This window comes from Hordeum vulgare, chromosome 6H (assembly GCF_904849725.1).
Source record: "Hordeum vulgare subsp. vulgare chromosome 6H, MorexV3_pseudomolecules_assembly, whole genome shotgun sequence".
Classification (NCBI taxonomy): domain Eukaryota; kingdom Viridiplantae; phylum Streptophyta; class Magnoliopsida; order Poales; family Poaceae; genus Hordeum; species Hordeum vulgare.
The window spans coordinates 230,956,121-230,969,088 of NC_058523.1; the positions used below are offsets into that span (position 1 = coordinate 230,956,121).

Below are 12,968 nucleotides of genomic sequence, written 5' to 3' on the forward strand. Positions count from 1 at the left end.
AGTCGAACGGGTCCTCACATTCCGACACGCTTGCGGAACTCCATCGAGACGGGGCAAACCGGCAACAAGCATCAACACAGATATTCACCACGGCAAATGCACGACATGACGCACAACCTGATATGATGTATGATTAGTTCAAATATGCAAGGCATGCCATGTCAATTCACCTCACGCAAACACTACACATTAAGTGAAGCTCGATATGCAACAAGTTGCATATCGACGAAACTCCACGTTTAATTGTTTAGTTCACTCCCGTTTAGGAACACTATAATATTAAAATGTTGTTAACATGGCAAGGGGTGAAGCACAAATTAATCTACCTATCTAGGCATTTTAAATATGGCCGGAAACAACTTATAGCATCTCCGAGATGACCCCATGCGTTAAATTCTAATTCTGTCCAGATTTGTCCTAATCACATTTTAAGTATGTTAAACAGCGAAACAAAGTGGAGCATGTGATTCTACACGTCATTCTACTCGATTTACATATACAGATCATCTCCAACGGAGCTACGGATCAAAAGTTACGAGTAAAATGACATTAGCACGATACGACACGCAAAACGATGCAACCAACAAGCTTAACCGTTTTAATCATGCATGAGAGTGGGAAAATATTAATCCACATAAAATTCTAGTCAAGTTACATATTTAAATCACTCTGATCCGACACACGGATTGAAAACTACGCGCGTTTGAAAACATGTCATTTTCCTGAAAATAAATAAATTCGCAGGCTCGAAAGAAAAAAACTACTATGGGCCGAATGTGGAACAAGCCTAAGCAGGGCAAAGCGGCAGATAACTATAACACGCCGGGTGCAGGGAATAACCGGGGCTCGGGCTGGCTCACCTTGGGCTCGGCCCAGGGCGACGGAGGGAAGGTAGGTCAAGGCGTGGCCAGAACTGGGCCACGGAGGAGTCGTGCCGTGGCTGAAGCTGGGCCGAACCAAGTCGGTCCACGCGGGCGACCAAGGCAGCCCAGCCGGCCTCGCTGCCAATCCGAGCTGGATCGAGGAGAGGTGCTGGCGTCGGTTCCAGCAAGGGCGGCCTTCGGCGCTGGTTCACGACGGCGGGGCTCCGGTCGGCGACAAACGGGCGCCTGCAGTGCTAAATAGGAAAAGCCCATTAATTTTTGCGTCCCCTGCCTGACTCCCTCTGTTGTTTGGGCTGCCACTTCAGTCGGGCCGACTTCCAGCGAGGTCGATCGATGGGCTGAGGCCCAGGCGAGTCATGAAAGATCATTTTAGCGAAACTTTTAGTGCTAACGTATAATCAAAATCATATTACGATGGAATAGAAACATTAGCCCGAAGGTGAAGGGGCAGAAGCAATAGCCTTTTTTTATTATTACTAGCAAAAATGTCCGTGCGTTGCAATGGGTAAAACAAATCTGTACGGCCACAATATCCACCTATTAACAACAAACGTGATCGATCCTAATCGTCCACGTCGTCTATAGTAGAAACAGTGACCCATCTTCAGTTTCGACACTATGGGCAATGTTTTGAATTTGGATTTTATTTTTTGTAGCAACATACATTGATGTTGAGTTAATGCACTATTTTTTTTGAATTTTTCCGAACATTTTACAATGTGCAACGGGGACCCGGTGCACCAGACACATCCCCGTATGTGCTTTTCATGTAGAATCATAAAAGGTATAGTTCTCCTTGATCTGGTCTGAAAGATTCAGTGATTGAAAATACTTGAGATAGACTGATCTTTTGGTGCTTCAGATCACAATTGCTTCACAAATAATACCAACTTACATTTTATGTGCTTCCCGCCAAGTCATATGTTGTACTTGCCCGATTTAAAAATAAACAAAAAGTGAGATATGCAGGACGCAAACCTTGGTCTTAGGTGCAGAAGTATGGTACCCTAACAAGTGCGCCACTCCCACGTTCGTTGTAGTTTAACGGCTCGCTTATTAATAAACCAATCACAGTGCAACGGTTTTTGAAAAAGAAATACGAATCATTTTTTCTCACTTATGGATGACATGGTGGGTAATTTGTGACAACTTCAATAGCAATTTCTATGACATACGGACAGAAGCTATCCTTGATTTTATTAGTAGGTACAAGGCTCTCTTCAAATAAACTGAATGTTGAACCGGGCCTGGTATGTGTGTGTGTCTCGGTGATGGAGAGGATGGTCTCTAGAGCTTGACACCTAGGGTCATAGGTGTGAAGCTTCTGCTCAAACTGGCCGGGGAACTTGTATTTGGTAGAAGCAGTGACTATCTTCTTTTCTGACATGCAGCTGCCAATGACTCCAACAACCCTCACAGCGAGCGGATCAAGTAAATATATTCCCACGTGCCCGAACAAATGGATTCGATGATACAGTGACCATTGACCAGGGCTATAATCCAGCAGTTTCCAGATCTCCAAAGTGGCATCAGGAGAGATTGTATTGCGAAGGTCACGGACCATACACAGCTGGTCATCCATGACAACTAGGTGCTCTTTTTATGACCACAGGTGCACTTGTGACGTCCAGAAGGGCGGTGGTGATCGGACACATCTGAGGGTCTCGTCTGTCAAGGAAAATGTTAAGACGGTATCTCTTGTCCTTGTGGCGATATGGGAAGGATCGATGAATCAGTGTAGTAATCCATTGGCAAACATCGGTGGTACTTTGTCCGTCGTCGCATGTATAATTGCAGATGTTGCATACCTGGAGAGCCTAAAAGGTACTCCTCCACCGGCCGCCAGCCTCCAGCAACCAACTCCAGGGGTGTACACTTCACACCTGTTCCTCTCCTTGTCGGAGAAGACCCAGTGATCAACCTCACCACCTTGTACTCCCTAGTCCGGGCATCAAATCCAAGTCTGGCGGTGGAACGATATTTTGGTGGAGTACTGTGAGGCGGCAGGCGTGTGATTGCCCGTGTAGCCGCATTGCAAACATAGTAAGCTGGCGCGGCATCATCATATAGAAGGGTGAGTCCATGGCATGGCGAGGGCGTCACTATTCCCATGGAATTGCGGCTTGCGGTGTGAACGGTGGTGAGTAAGTCATCTCTAGAGCCTGACGGCGAGCATGAGTACATTGTGGTGGAGTTCGGTCCTGTGGTGGGGGAGACAAGCGTGAGCAGGGCCGGCCCTATGTTTCAGAAGACCCTAGGGCAAACTCAACGACATGGGCCCCTAAGTCCTAAGACTATATATGCGTGCGCGTGCGCTATATAAATTACACACCTTCATTTACATAGCATTAAAAGTAAACTTCCATCTATACGTCTAGTTTCACAATGCAATACCACGAAAGAAAGACTAAAAATATTGCAAAATAAAACTAACATGATTACTTTAACCTGAAATAATAACCAATTCAAGTGACACCATCAACAACAATAATGCTTCTTAGGCAACATTGAATTTTCATAATGCTTTGTTTTAAAAATATGATGAAAAGAGAGTTCATGGAATGAGAAGTTTGTACATGAAAATTATAATCTTGTAGATATAGATTGAGGATGAACCAATATGCATTTATAAAAAACAAATTCTAGATGACGCGGATGATCAAACGTGAGTGATTAAGTGACCACCGGCCAGGCCGGCCGCCCAAAGCAGGTGCGCAACACCGTCGGCTCGTAATTAGCTGCATACTTTAGTAATTAATTGCACGTGATCGGTACATGCAATCGCTACATGCGCGTGCATGCAAGCATGTGTGTGTGTCGCACGAAGGGTGTTACCTGGGGACTGGGGAATCGAGTGATTGATCTACAAGAGCCGTTGTTGCACGCTGGACAAAAAAACAAATTATGTCTGCATATACCCCGATCATGGCCCCCTCCCAAACCGGGACCCTAGGCGGCCGCCTCTCCGGCCATACGCCAGGACCGGCCCTGAGCGTGAGTAGCTTTGGTGCTGGTCTCAAGGTCTCACCAGCTTGGAGATCTCCATGTGGAGGCTCCAGAAATCCTTGGAGGACAAAAGAGCAGCCCAAGCGCGGTAGATGGACCAGAAGCGGAGAATGAATTTGACATGGAACCGAAGTAGCACCTCCAACATCATTTCATCAGGAAGCAACAATGTACAAAAAGATAGTAGAAGGGCCTTCTTCCTCTTGTTGTTGTTGCTTGGGCACACCCGATCTGCTATGATGGTGGCAGCCTCGCCACTCTTCCTTTTGCTGCTATCCATCATCATCAGGTCTGTCATCCAGATGACAGCTGCGGCCAATTAACCGGCGATTGTAAAATACAGCAAGATGATCTGCATTGAGATCAACGCACATGGATAAGATAATCTGGGTGAACCTTAGTATTGTGAACCTTGATGCATACTCTCTGCATAAATTTGAAAAGATTTGGATCCGAGGTAACCTAATTTTATGCTTGAATAGTGAACTTGCTGCTGTCAGAAGTACTTATTAGCTGAGATAAATAAAGACCAAAACACATGGCACCTTTGGACAGTCATATTTCGATTTGAAACGAACGGCAAGGTCAACCCAATTAATTTCCGACTTTTACTGGCTGCCGTTAGAAGTAGTGGTACTACTACTAAATTAGTGTGGGTAGTGAAGAGTTGTCAAAATAATTATAGCACAAGGAAAAACGATCGACGACGTAACGAGATCTGGTTAGACACCCGCAAAATAGAAGAACGAGATCTGGTTAACAGAGAAAAGAAACGACGCAGGAAAAAAACAAATCCGTGGAGAGGGGCAAGCTATCGCATCCTTACCAAAAGCTCGCTCCAACGGAATCCATCCGCCTGCGACGAACAGGGGCAGCGAACGCGGATGGCCGACGAACGCGAACGGCGGCGAACAGCTGATGGTGGCGCGTACTCCTTACAGCCAGCCGCGCCTGCCTCCGCGAGCGCAGCGCCGAGCCTCCCGCGAGCATAGCGACTCCTCTAGCCATTTCCCGCGTCCCTTGGACGCTCCGTGCAGCCGTCGCCTCTCGTCTATGGATAAGAAGACGCCGTAGGAAGGGGTGAATTTGTAAAAGCTAAATGTTTTTCCCACTAATTGGAGGACTGCGGGTTGAATTGTGATAAACAGAGGAATTGTTTTGAAAAAACGTCAAGCCACTTTATTATTAAGAAGAGATAAATAGATATATATATAGCTGTAAAATAAATACCTGTGTACAAAATTACACCGATTCCAAGCGGGCATCAGCCTTTTGTCGTGACTCTGGCGGGGGAAGCTGGCCTTGTCTTCTTCTTTTCCGGTGGCAGCCAGGGCAGTGAAGGAGGGGTATCTCTTGGCTCCTATTTGAGGCGGCTTTGCTCGGTTCTGATCTACCGCACCAGCCACCAGGGGACTGCCGCTTTTTGGGCTTCTCCATCTTCATCTCCTCTTCTTGGTTGGTGTTCTCGAGAGGTAGGCGAGATTTTTCATCTAAATAATCCCAGCTTGTGGTGGCTGGTTCGTTTATCTTGAGCTGGTTTCCGCGCTAGCAGCTGCGGGGATCCTCGGTGGAGAGAAGAAGATGTCGGGCGCCGCACTGGTCGCGATTGCGGCTTCCATCGGCAATCTGCTGCAGGGGTGGGACAATGCCACAATTGCTGGTATGCTCTAGCCAGATTTGTTTTACTACTTTGTTAGATCGCTCCGGTGAATTTGGGGGTTCTAGTAGTTTTGGGAGCTTCCTTTAGAGTTTATAGACCAGATGCTGTTCAGTGCTACTGCTAGTCTTTTTGGAACAAAAGACGGGAGTAATTTCCCTTGAGCAAACTGCCTTATTTTTACTTGGACCCTAAAAGCAGCACCGTACCAACGAAGATAATAATAATTGTCAAGACAAGTTTCGATTTTGAACACTTCCTTGATTATCCCTCATCTGTAAACTTGCCGTCCTTTACTTTTACTCGAGACACAGATTAACAGAGCACGCTTTTTGTCTCCAGGTGCTGTCCTGTACATCAAGAAGGAATTCCAACTCGAAAATGATCCGACCGTGGAGGGGCTCATCGTGGCCATGTCGCTCATCGGCGCAACCATCATCACCACGTTCTCCGGACCGGTATCAGACTGGGTTGGCCGGCGCCCTATGCTGATTCTCTCTTCAATTCTCTACTTCCTCAGCGGCCTAATCATGCTATGGTCACCCAATGTCTATGTACTGCTTCTGGCACGCCTTGTCGATGGCTTCGGTATCGGCTTGGCTGTCACGCTGGTGCCTTTGTACATCTCAGAGACGGCTCCCTCGGAGATCAGGGGACGGCTCAACACGCTTCCACAGTTCAGCGGGTCAGGAGGGATGTTCTTGTCATACTGCATGGTGTTCGGGATGTCACTCTTGCCATCACCTGATTGGAGAATTATGCTTGGTGTTCTCTCCGTTCCTTCATTGTTTTTCTTCGGCTTGACAGTATTTTACCTGCCAGAATCTCCGAGATGGCTTGTCAGCAAGGGCCGAATGGCAGAGGCCAAGAAGGTGCTGCAAAGATTACGGGGAAGGGAGGATGTCTCAGGTCTGTTTTTTTCACTGAAAACCCCAGATTCATTTCACCTGGTTTGCTACAGACCCCTTCTTTAAATTCATCCCTGATAGTGGATTGCAATTAGTTACTTAAGTGATATGCACTAGTGTTAATTGTTACTATATTTGAGTTGCACAAGTCTTTTAACAAAATATTTTGTTTTATTTGTACAATATGTTTGTCCTTGATCATAAATGTGACCAAAGAGTAAGAAGTTTTCATTCTTGTTAATATTAAATCCATGCTGGTACTTTGCACACCACATAGCGTCAAAGTAGTAGTAGTAGTAATTTAGGCATTTTTGCTCTTTAATAAATGACCTTGTTGACAAAGCTCAGATGAACTGTGGCTATATTGGTTGGGTTGGAGCTGTGCTTCCGTACCCCCCCCCCCCCTCTTCAAAAGAAGGGTAGTTTGGTCCATCCACATGAAAGAAAACAGTTAAGGAATTAATCTTCTAATTGGTGTTGTGATTAGTTAAGGTGAGTGGCGGAGCTGCCACGACCGTCACCTTGGATGTGGGCGGGGTAGATGTAGTACACGTCTGACGTGTCCTCGGGGAGCTCCGGCGCGCGACGGCAACCTCGCAGAGCAGCGTCGAGTGGCCGCATCGGCGTTGGCGGTCGCTAAAGTACTCCCCACGAAGAACACCTTGCCATACCGATGCGCTTCTGGCGAGAACACTGCACATAGAGCCTAATCGATTTCACCGAGACACGCAAGTGTGAGGCAACATGCTGGCTGATTGCCCTTTCTAGAGCACTCGTACATGATGGCTTGGTGAATTCTCACTAGTACATGATGGCTTGGTGAATTCTCGCTGGATGGAAAAACACACGCAGAAGCAACGCGCATACGAATCAATTTTAGTGTAGTCGGCCTTGCGGTGCCGCGCACATGTTGATGTTGCTTGGTGAGTGATTTGGCAGCCCAGACCTTGCGAGGAGGGACGCGCGCCGCGCGGCCGCTGCCGTGGTTAGACGTGACCTCAAGAACAAGATCACAAAACCGCTCGCGTCGCCTCCAGGGAGGCGACTCGGGCGCCCTAGCCGCCGCCGCCCTTGACCTCCCTCCTCCCCTGCCGCCGCGGGAGGAGGCCGGCAAGCAAAGCTCGCCCGACGGACGGCGGGCCTTCCTCCCTTCTTCACGAGGGGATCCTCTGGCTGAGATGCGACGGCGTTCCTGGGCGTACGGCATGGAGGCGGAGTTGGCGCGCTCGGGCGGCGGCCCGATGGGATCCTGGCGGCGCTGCGGGGGCTGCCGGCGGATCTGGGGTTCACAACCCCAGATCGGTTCTCCTTCTCGGATGATGCTGGATCTGAACATGGTGGTGGCGTCATCCCCTTCGTCAGGGATGACGGTCAGGTGGTGGGTCCTTGTGACGTTGCCGGTGGCGGCGGATCTTGGGATCCCGCTTCCGGGGACGTCGCAGGATGTGGTGGCCCGTGCAGGAGAGATGGGTTCTTCGAACAGATCTGGGTAAAAGCTTGCTTTCGGCTATTGCCAAAGCCGGCGATGGCGGCGTTGTCTACGTCGTTTCCTTCCTGAAGGCATCGCTGAGGAGAAGTTCAAGGCCACTCTTTGCTACCTTCGGGGGAAACCCTAGATCGGATGACGGCGATGCTCTGGTGTCATTTCCCTCTTGGGGGCGTCATTCATGGAGGTACACACGGGCTCGAGGGATCATTGGTCGGCATCAACGATGGAGCGGCGTTCCTTGTGACACATCGACGTCGTGGAGTCTCGGCGGCGAGGCGCACCAAAGTCTCGACGACGGATGCGTGATGATGAGCGCGCGTAGGGAGGAGGCGCTGTCTGGCGCCGTGGGGGCATCGACGGCAGGCCTTGCAAGGTCGATGCGTCAGTAACTCTTCTGAAGATGGATTGATGGAAAGCGGCGGCGACGACCTATGAGGGTGCGTTGGACCGGTTTGTGCCCCTGACCCGGTATGTGGCTCGGTCGGGGCCTCCGGCTTTAGATGTTAGGCTAGGTGAGAGGTTTGGGTATGTGGCTCACACTTTCTGCACCCCTTCATCATTGGATAGGAGTAGCGACAGATATTGCCAAGAGGGCGGCTTCAGATATATTGATGTATTGCTTTGTAAGATCTTTGTGAATAATTAATAAAATGGCTGCATGCATCTTCCAGATGCAGAGGCCGGGGGTCATCCTCGTTTTCTAAAAAAAAGACGTGACCTCATGATTTCTTCCCTGATTCCCACGTGTCCTTAATTATCAAGAGGTACGAACCGATCTCAACCGTTGATGTGTTTAGGGGGGGTGTACCGAAGCACAAGTGGGTCGGTAAATGGACACAAGTATGCAACATAAGTTAAGAACTTGCATAAGCTGCTCCTTTGAGTAAGGTATTCAAGTATGATATGTTTTTAAAGATATAATGTTTGGGTATCCCTCAAAAATAATTTCACAATTCGGGTTTCAGTATTTTTAGAAAAGGAGGCCTCGCCCCGGCCTCTGCATCGAGGGATGCATACATCCATATATTAAGCAAACATAGTGTTCAAGAAGTACAAAGTATATAAAAAAAGGAAAAAAAAAGAAAAGAAAAAGAAAAAAAAAGATACATGGCGAACATCGCGCCTCGGCCTGAAATGGCTAAAAGATAAAGATGACTAAACACCTATCCTATTAATATGCCGCCATCCAAACCGGTTGAAGATACCCTGTGCTACCATCTTCCAGCGGACACACCCAGTAACCATAGGCTCCCTGGCTGCCACAGGAGTTAGTAACGACCATGTACGGATCAATGCAGTAATTCTGTAGATAACCTGCAGAAAGTGAATATCACGAATTCTGTTAAAAACCAAATCATTTCTGCTATTCCATAAAGCCCAAAGAAGAGCACATGCTCCGACACGAATAGATTTAGCCAATTGAACATCAACTCCCTGTAACCACGTTCCAAATAACGAGTTCAAGTTAACAGGAGGAGAGATGTTAAAAGCAATATGAATTGAGCGCCAAACAAGTTTAGCCATAGGACAGTCGAGAAAGAGGTGCTGAATTCGGGTTTCAGTATAGTATGTTGGAACCTAAGTGTTGGTAAATTTCACTTGCTGGTTTACGAATAACGAGTAAAGTTATAGTTATCACCTCAAATCAAATCTGTGCAGGAGAAATGGCCCTTCTTGTTGAAGGTTTGGAGGTTGGAGGAGACACCTCCATTGAGGAGTACATAATTGGACCAGCTAATGACCCAGCTGGTGATCATGTTGTTGATGGCGATAATGACCAAATAACACTATATGGGCCTGAAGAGGGCCAATCATGGATTGCTCGACCTTCCAAGGGACCCAGCATGCTTGGAAGTGTGCTTTCTCTTGCATCTCGTCATGGCAGCATGGTGAACCAGAGTGTGCCCCTTATGGATCCTCTAGTCACATTTTTCGGAAGCGTTCATGAGAACATGCCTCAAGCTGGAGGAAGCATGCAGAGTACATTGTTTCCTAACTTTGGCAGCATGCTCAGTGTGGCAGATCAGCATCCAAAAACTGAGCACTGGGATGAGGAGAACGTTCATAGGGACGATGAGGAATACGCATCTGATGCTGGAGGTGACTACGAAGATAATGTCCACAGCCCGCTGCTGTCGCGACAGACCACAAACACGGATCGGAAGGATCATGGTCACCATGGAAGCACTTTGGGCATGAGAAGGAGAAGTCTCTTGGAAGAGGGTGGGGAGGCAGTCAGCAGCACTGGTATTGGTGGGGGGTGGCAACTCGCATGGAAATGGTCAGAGCGACAAGGCGAGGATGGCAAGAAGGAAGGAGGCTTCAAGAGAATCTACTTGCACCAAGAGGGGGTGGCCGACTCAAGAAGGGGCTCTGTTGTTTCACTTCCTGGTGGGGGTGATGCGACCCAAGGGGGCAGTGGGTTCATACACGCTGCTGCTTTGGTAAGCCACTCGGCTCTTTACTCCAAGGATCTTATGGAAGAGCGTATGGCGGCCGGTCCAGCCATGACTCACCCATCGGAGGCAGCTCCCAAAGGTCCAATCTGGAAAGATCTGTTTGAACCTGGTGTGAGGCGTGCACTGTTTGTCGGCGTTGGAATTCAGATGCTTCAGCAGGTAGAGATTATGCTGCTGATTTCCTTAGTTACTGTATGTTTGCCAGATTTGAACAAACATATAGTATGAAACTGGCCAACAAGTACTAAGTCGATTTTCCTTGTGCAGTTTGCTGGAATTAATGGAGTTCTCTACTATACTCCTCAAATTCTGGAGCAAGCTGGTGTGGCGGTTCTTCTTTCCAATCTTGGCCTCAGTTCAGCATCAGCATCCATCTTGATCAGTTCTCTCACCACCTTACTCATGCTCCCTAGCATTGGTGTAGCCATGAGACTTATGGATATATCTGGAAGAAGGTAACTAACTGGTTTGCTTTGGTTGAATCATCTCAGTACTCAGTATTATCCACTTTTTCCGATTAAACAAGGTCTTATAGTTTTTCCTTTTCTGCAGGTTTCTGCTACTGGGCACAATTCCCATCTTGATAGCATCCCTAATTGTTTTGGTTGTGTCCAATGTTATCACCTTGAGTACGGTGCCCCACGCTGTGCTCTCCACAGTTAGCGTCATTGTCTACTTCTGCTGCTTTGTTATGGGCTTTGGCCCGATCCCCAACATTCTTTGTGCAGAGATTTTCCCCACCAGAGTCCGAGGTGTCTGCATCGCTATTTGCGCTCTCACATTCTGGATTTGTGACATAATTGTTACCTACAGCCTACCTGTGATGCTGAATGCTATTGGCCTGGCAGGTGTCTTTGGTATATATGCAATCGTTTGCTGCATCGCCTTTGTGTTCGTCTACCTAAAGGTCCCAGAGACAAAGGGTATGCCCCTCGAGGTCATCACCGAGTTCTTTGCGGTTGGGGCAAAGCAAGCGCAGGCCACCATTGCCTGATTTGCCATGAAGCTTTGCTTTCAGTTTGCACACTGCACTGAAAATTGCAAATTGGACGGATCCTCGTGAGGAACGGAAAAACTTTGAGTTGTAAATGAGATAACTACCCAAAGAATTCATCATGAGGAATGGAAGCTGTAAAAGTAGAAGGATTTCATGCCCCCATTTCATTGTCTATTCTTGTATTAGTTGTTGTAGGGATGTTCAACTTTCTAATCTGATTCTGAACTACTACGTTGATGTCTTAAATAAAGAAAAAACATCCTGTGTTAACTTGCAAACTTTTAAACATTGTGTGATGTATTGTAATGTATATTTTTTCACTTCTCTCTGATTCAGAGCGAGACAATTGTTATTTGTTAAGCCATGAGAGATTTTTCTTGACACATTTGCTGCATGGATGCCTAATGGTACAAAATTTAAATACAATGCTAAAGTTACAAATAATTTCTCGAGTATAAAATTGACACTTGGATCTAATTTAGAGAATTATGTAAAAGATATCTTACTAGAAAAATGTCCGTGCGTTGCAATGGATAAGAAATAAATCTAAGAGTTCGTGCACTATTAGTGAGTTTACATGTCATGATGAAATATTGAGTCATATCTTCAAATCCGTCTTATCAAGAAATAATAATTATACTTGCGCACCTGAAAGATATGATGATCCGGTAGAAAGTAAAGAATTTACAATGCTTGGCGCTTTTTTGTTGATACGTTCTGCCAACAATAGGAGCACCCTCCTCCCCATGCCAACACGACCAGTTCCCTGGACATCATCATCCGGGCTCGATGAGGATCTCAACTGTGCATGTAGAGTTCTTAGAGAGATGGTACAATGGAGGGGAGTAGACACGTAGAGATGGGGCATGAGAGGATGTGGTTGTCGTCGCCAACCCCCCCCCCCCCCCTTTCATCCAGGGTGCGGGGCAAAACAAAACATGACCAAAATGTATCGTTGTCGGACTTCCCTATTCTTCATTCCTTGCTATCTTCTCTATCTCACCAACGAAATCGACCATATTTATAGTGGAGGAATACAGTGATGGCAGCTCCTGATGAGGGCGGAATATCTTCTTCTCAAGTAATAGTATATCTTTTCTAATATTTTACTCACATATATTTTAGTCACTACTTTCTCCGTTTTTAAATATAAACCTTCAGACATTTTACTATGGACTTTAGGAAAGAAAAAAAAAATAATGATAATTTATTTATGGTATACGGTCGGCATGCACATTAAACTATGACAATACAATAAACAACAGCCAAGGAATCGGAGCTCACCCGCACAAACTTTTTTGTAATTAAGGCTAGCACTGAGAGCAACATCTAGATACTTCTAGTCAATGGTCTGTTTGGATCCATGGGTTAAAGTTTGTTTGGGTTAGTTTATACTCAACCAACCCAAAAACATCTAAACAGATGGTTAGTTTTGGTTAGATGCATCTAACCCATTCAAAAAAACTAATCCGGTGGAGAGGTACTTATTTGGTTAGAGTTAGATGGGGCCCAGAAAAATTACTTTTTCATATGCCTCCACCATACCAAATTCTGGTTAAAGGAGCCAA

General features: G+C 46.8%; 2 protein-coding genes across 5 annotated transcripts; one reads left to right on the forward strand and one right to left on the reverse strand.

Annotated features, from left to right (window-relative positions):
- Window positions 1–1,537: 1,537 nt before the first annotated feature.
- On the reverse strand, window positions 1,538–4,898 carry LOC123405331. Its single transcript, XM_045099060.1, has 3 exons — window positions 4,823–4,898; window positions 3,913–4,199; window positions 1,538–3,125 (listed from the first exon to the last, which is right to left on the reverse strand). The coding sequence occupies exons 1-3, from the start codon at window positions 4,896–4,898 to the stop codon at window positions 2,568–2,570; spliced, it is 921 nt and encodes a 306-aa protein (XP_044954995.1). The 3' UTR covers window positions 1,538–2,567.
- Window positions 4,899–5,145: 247 nt separating this feature from the next.
- LOC123401839 (monosaccharide-sensing protein 2-like) lies at window positions 5,146–11,686 on the forward strand. 4 transcript variants are annotated; one of them, XM_045095695.1, is made up of 8 exons: window positions 5,180–5,362; window positions 5,443–5,550; window positions 5,890–6,017; window positions 6,178–6,232; window positions 6,370–6,456; window positions 9,604–10,562; window positions 10,671–10,858; window positions 10,956–11,686. In XM_045095695.1, exons 2-8 carry the CDS (start codon window positions 5,472–5,474, stop codon window positions 11,395–11,397), a joined length of 1,938 nt encoding a protein of 645 aa, XP_044951630.1. In that variant the 5' UTR covers window positions 5,180–5,362; window positions 5,443–5,471; the 3' UTR covers window positions 11,398–11,686. The 4 variants fall into 4 exon arrangements, with proteins under 4 accessions (XP_044951628.1, XP_044951629.1, XP_044951630.1 ...); XM_045095694.1 differs by having other exon boundaries at window positions 5,179–5,362; window positions 5,890–6,456; window positions 10,956–11,155; window positions 11,252–11,686; XM_045095693.1 differs by having other exon boundaries at window positions 5,146–5,362; window positions 5,890–6,456.
- The last annotated feature ends 1,282 nt before the right edge of the window (window positions 11,687–12,968 follow it).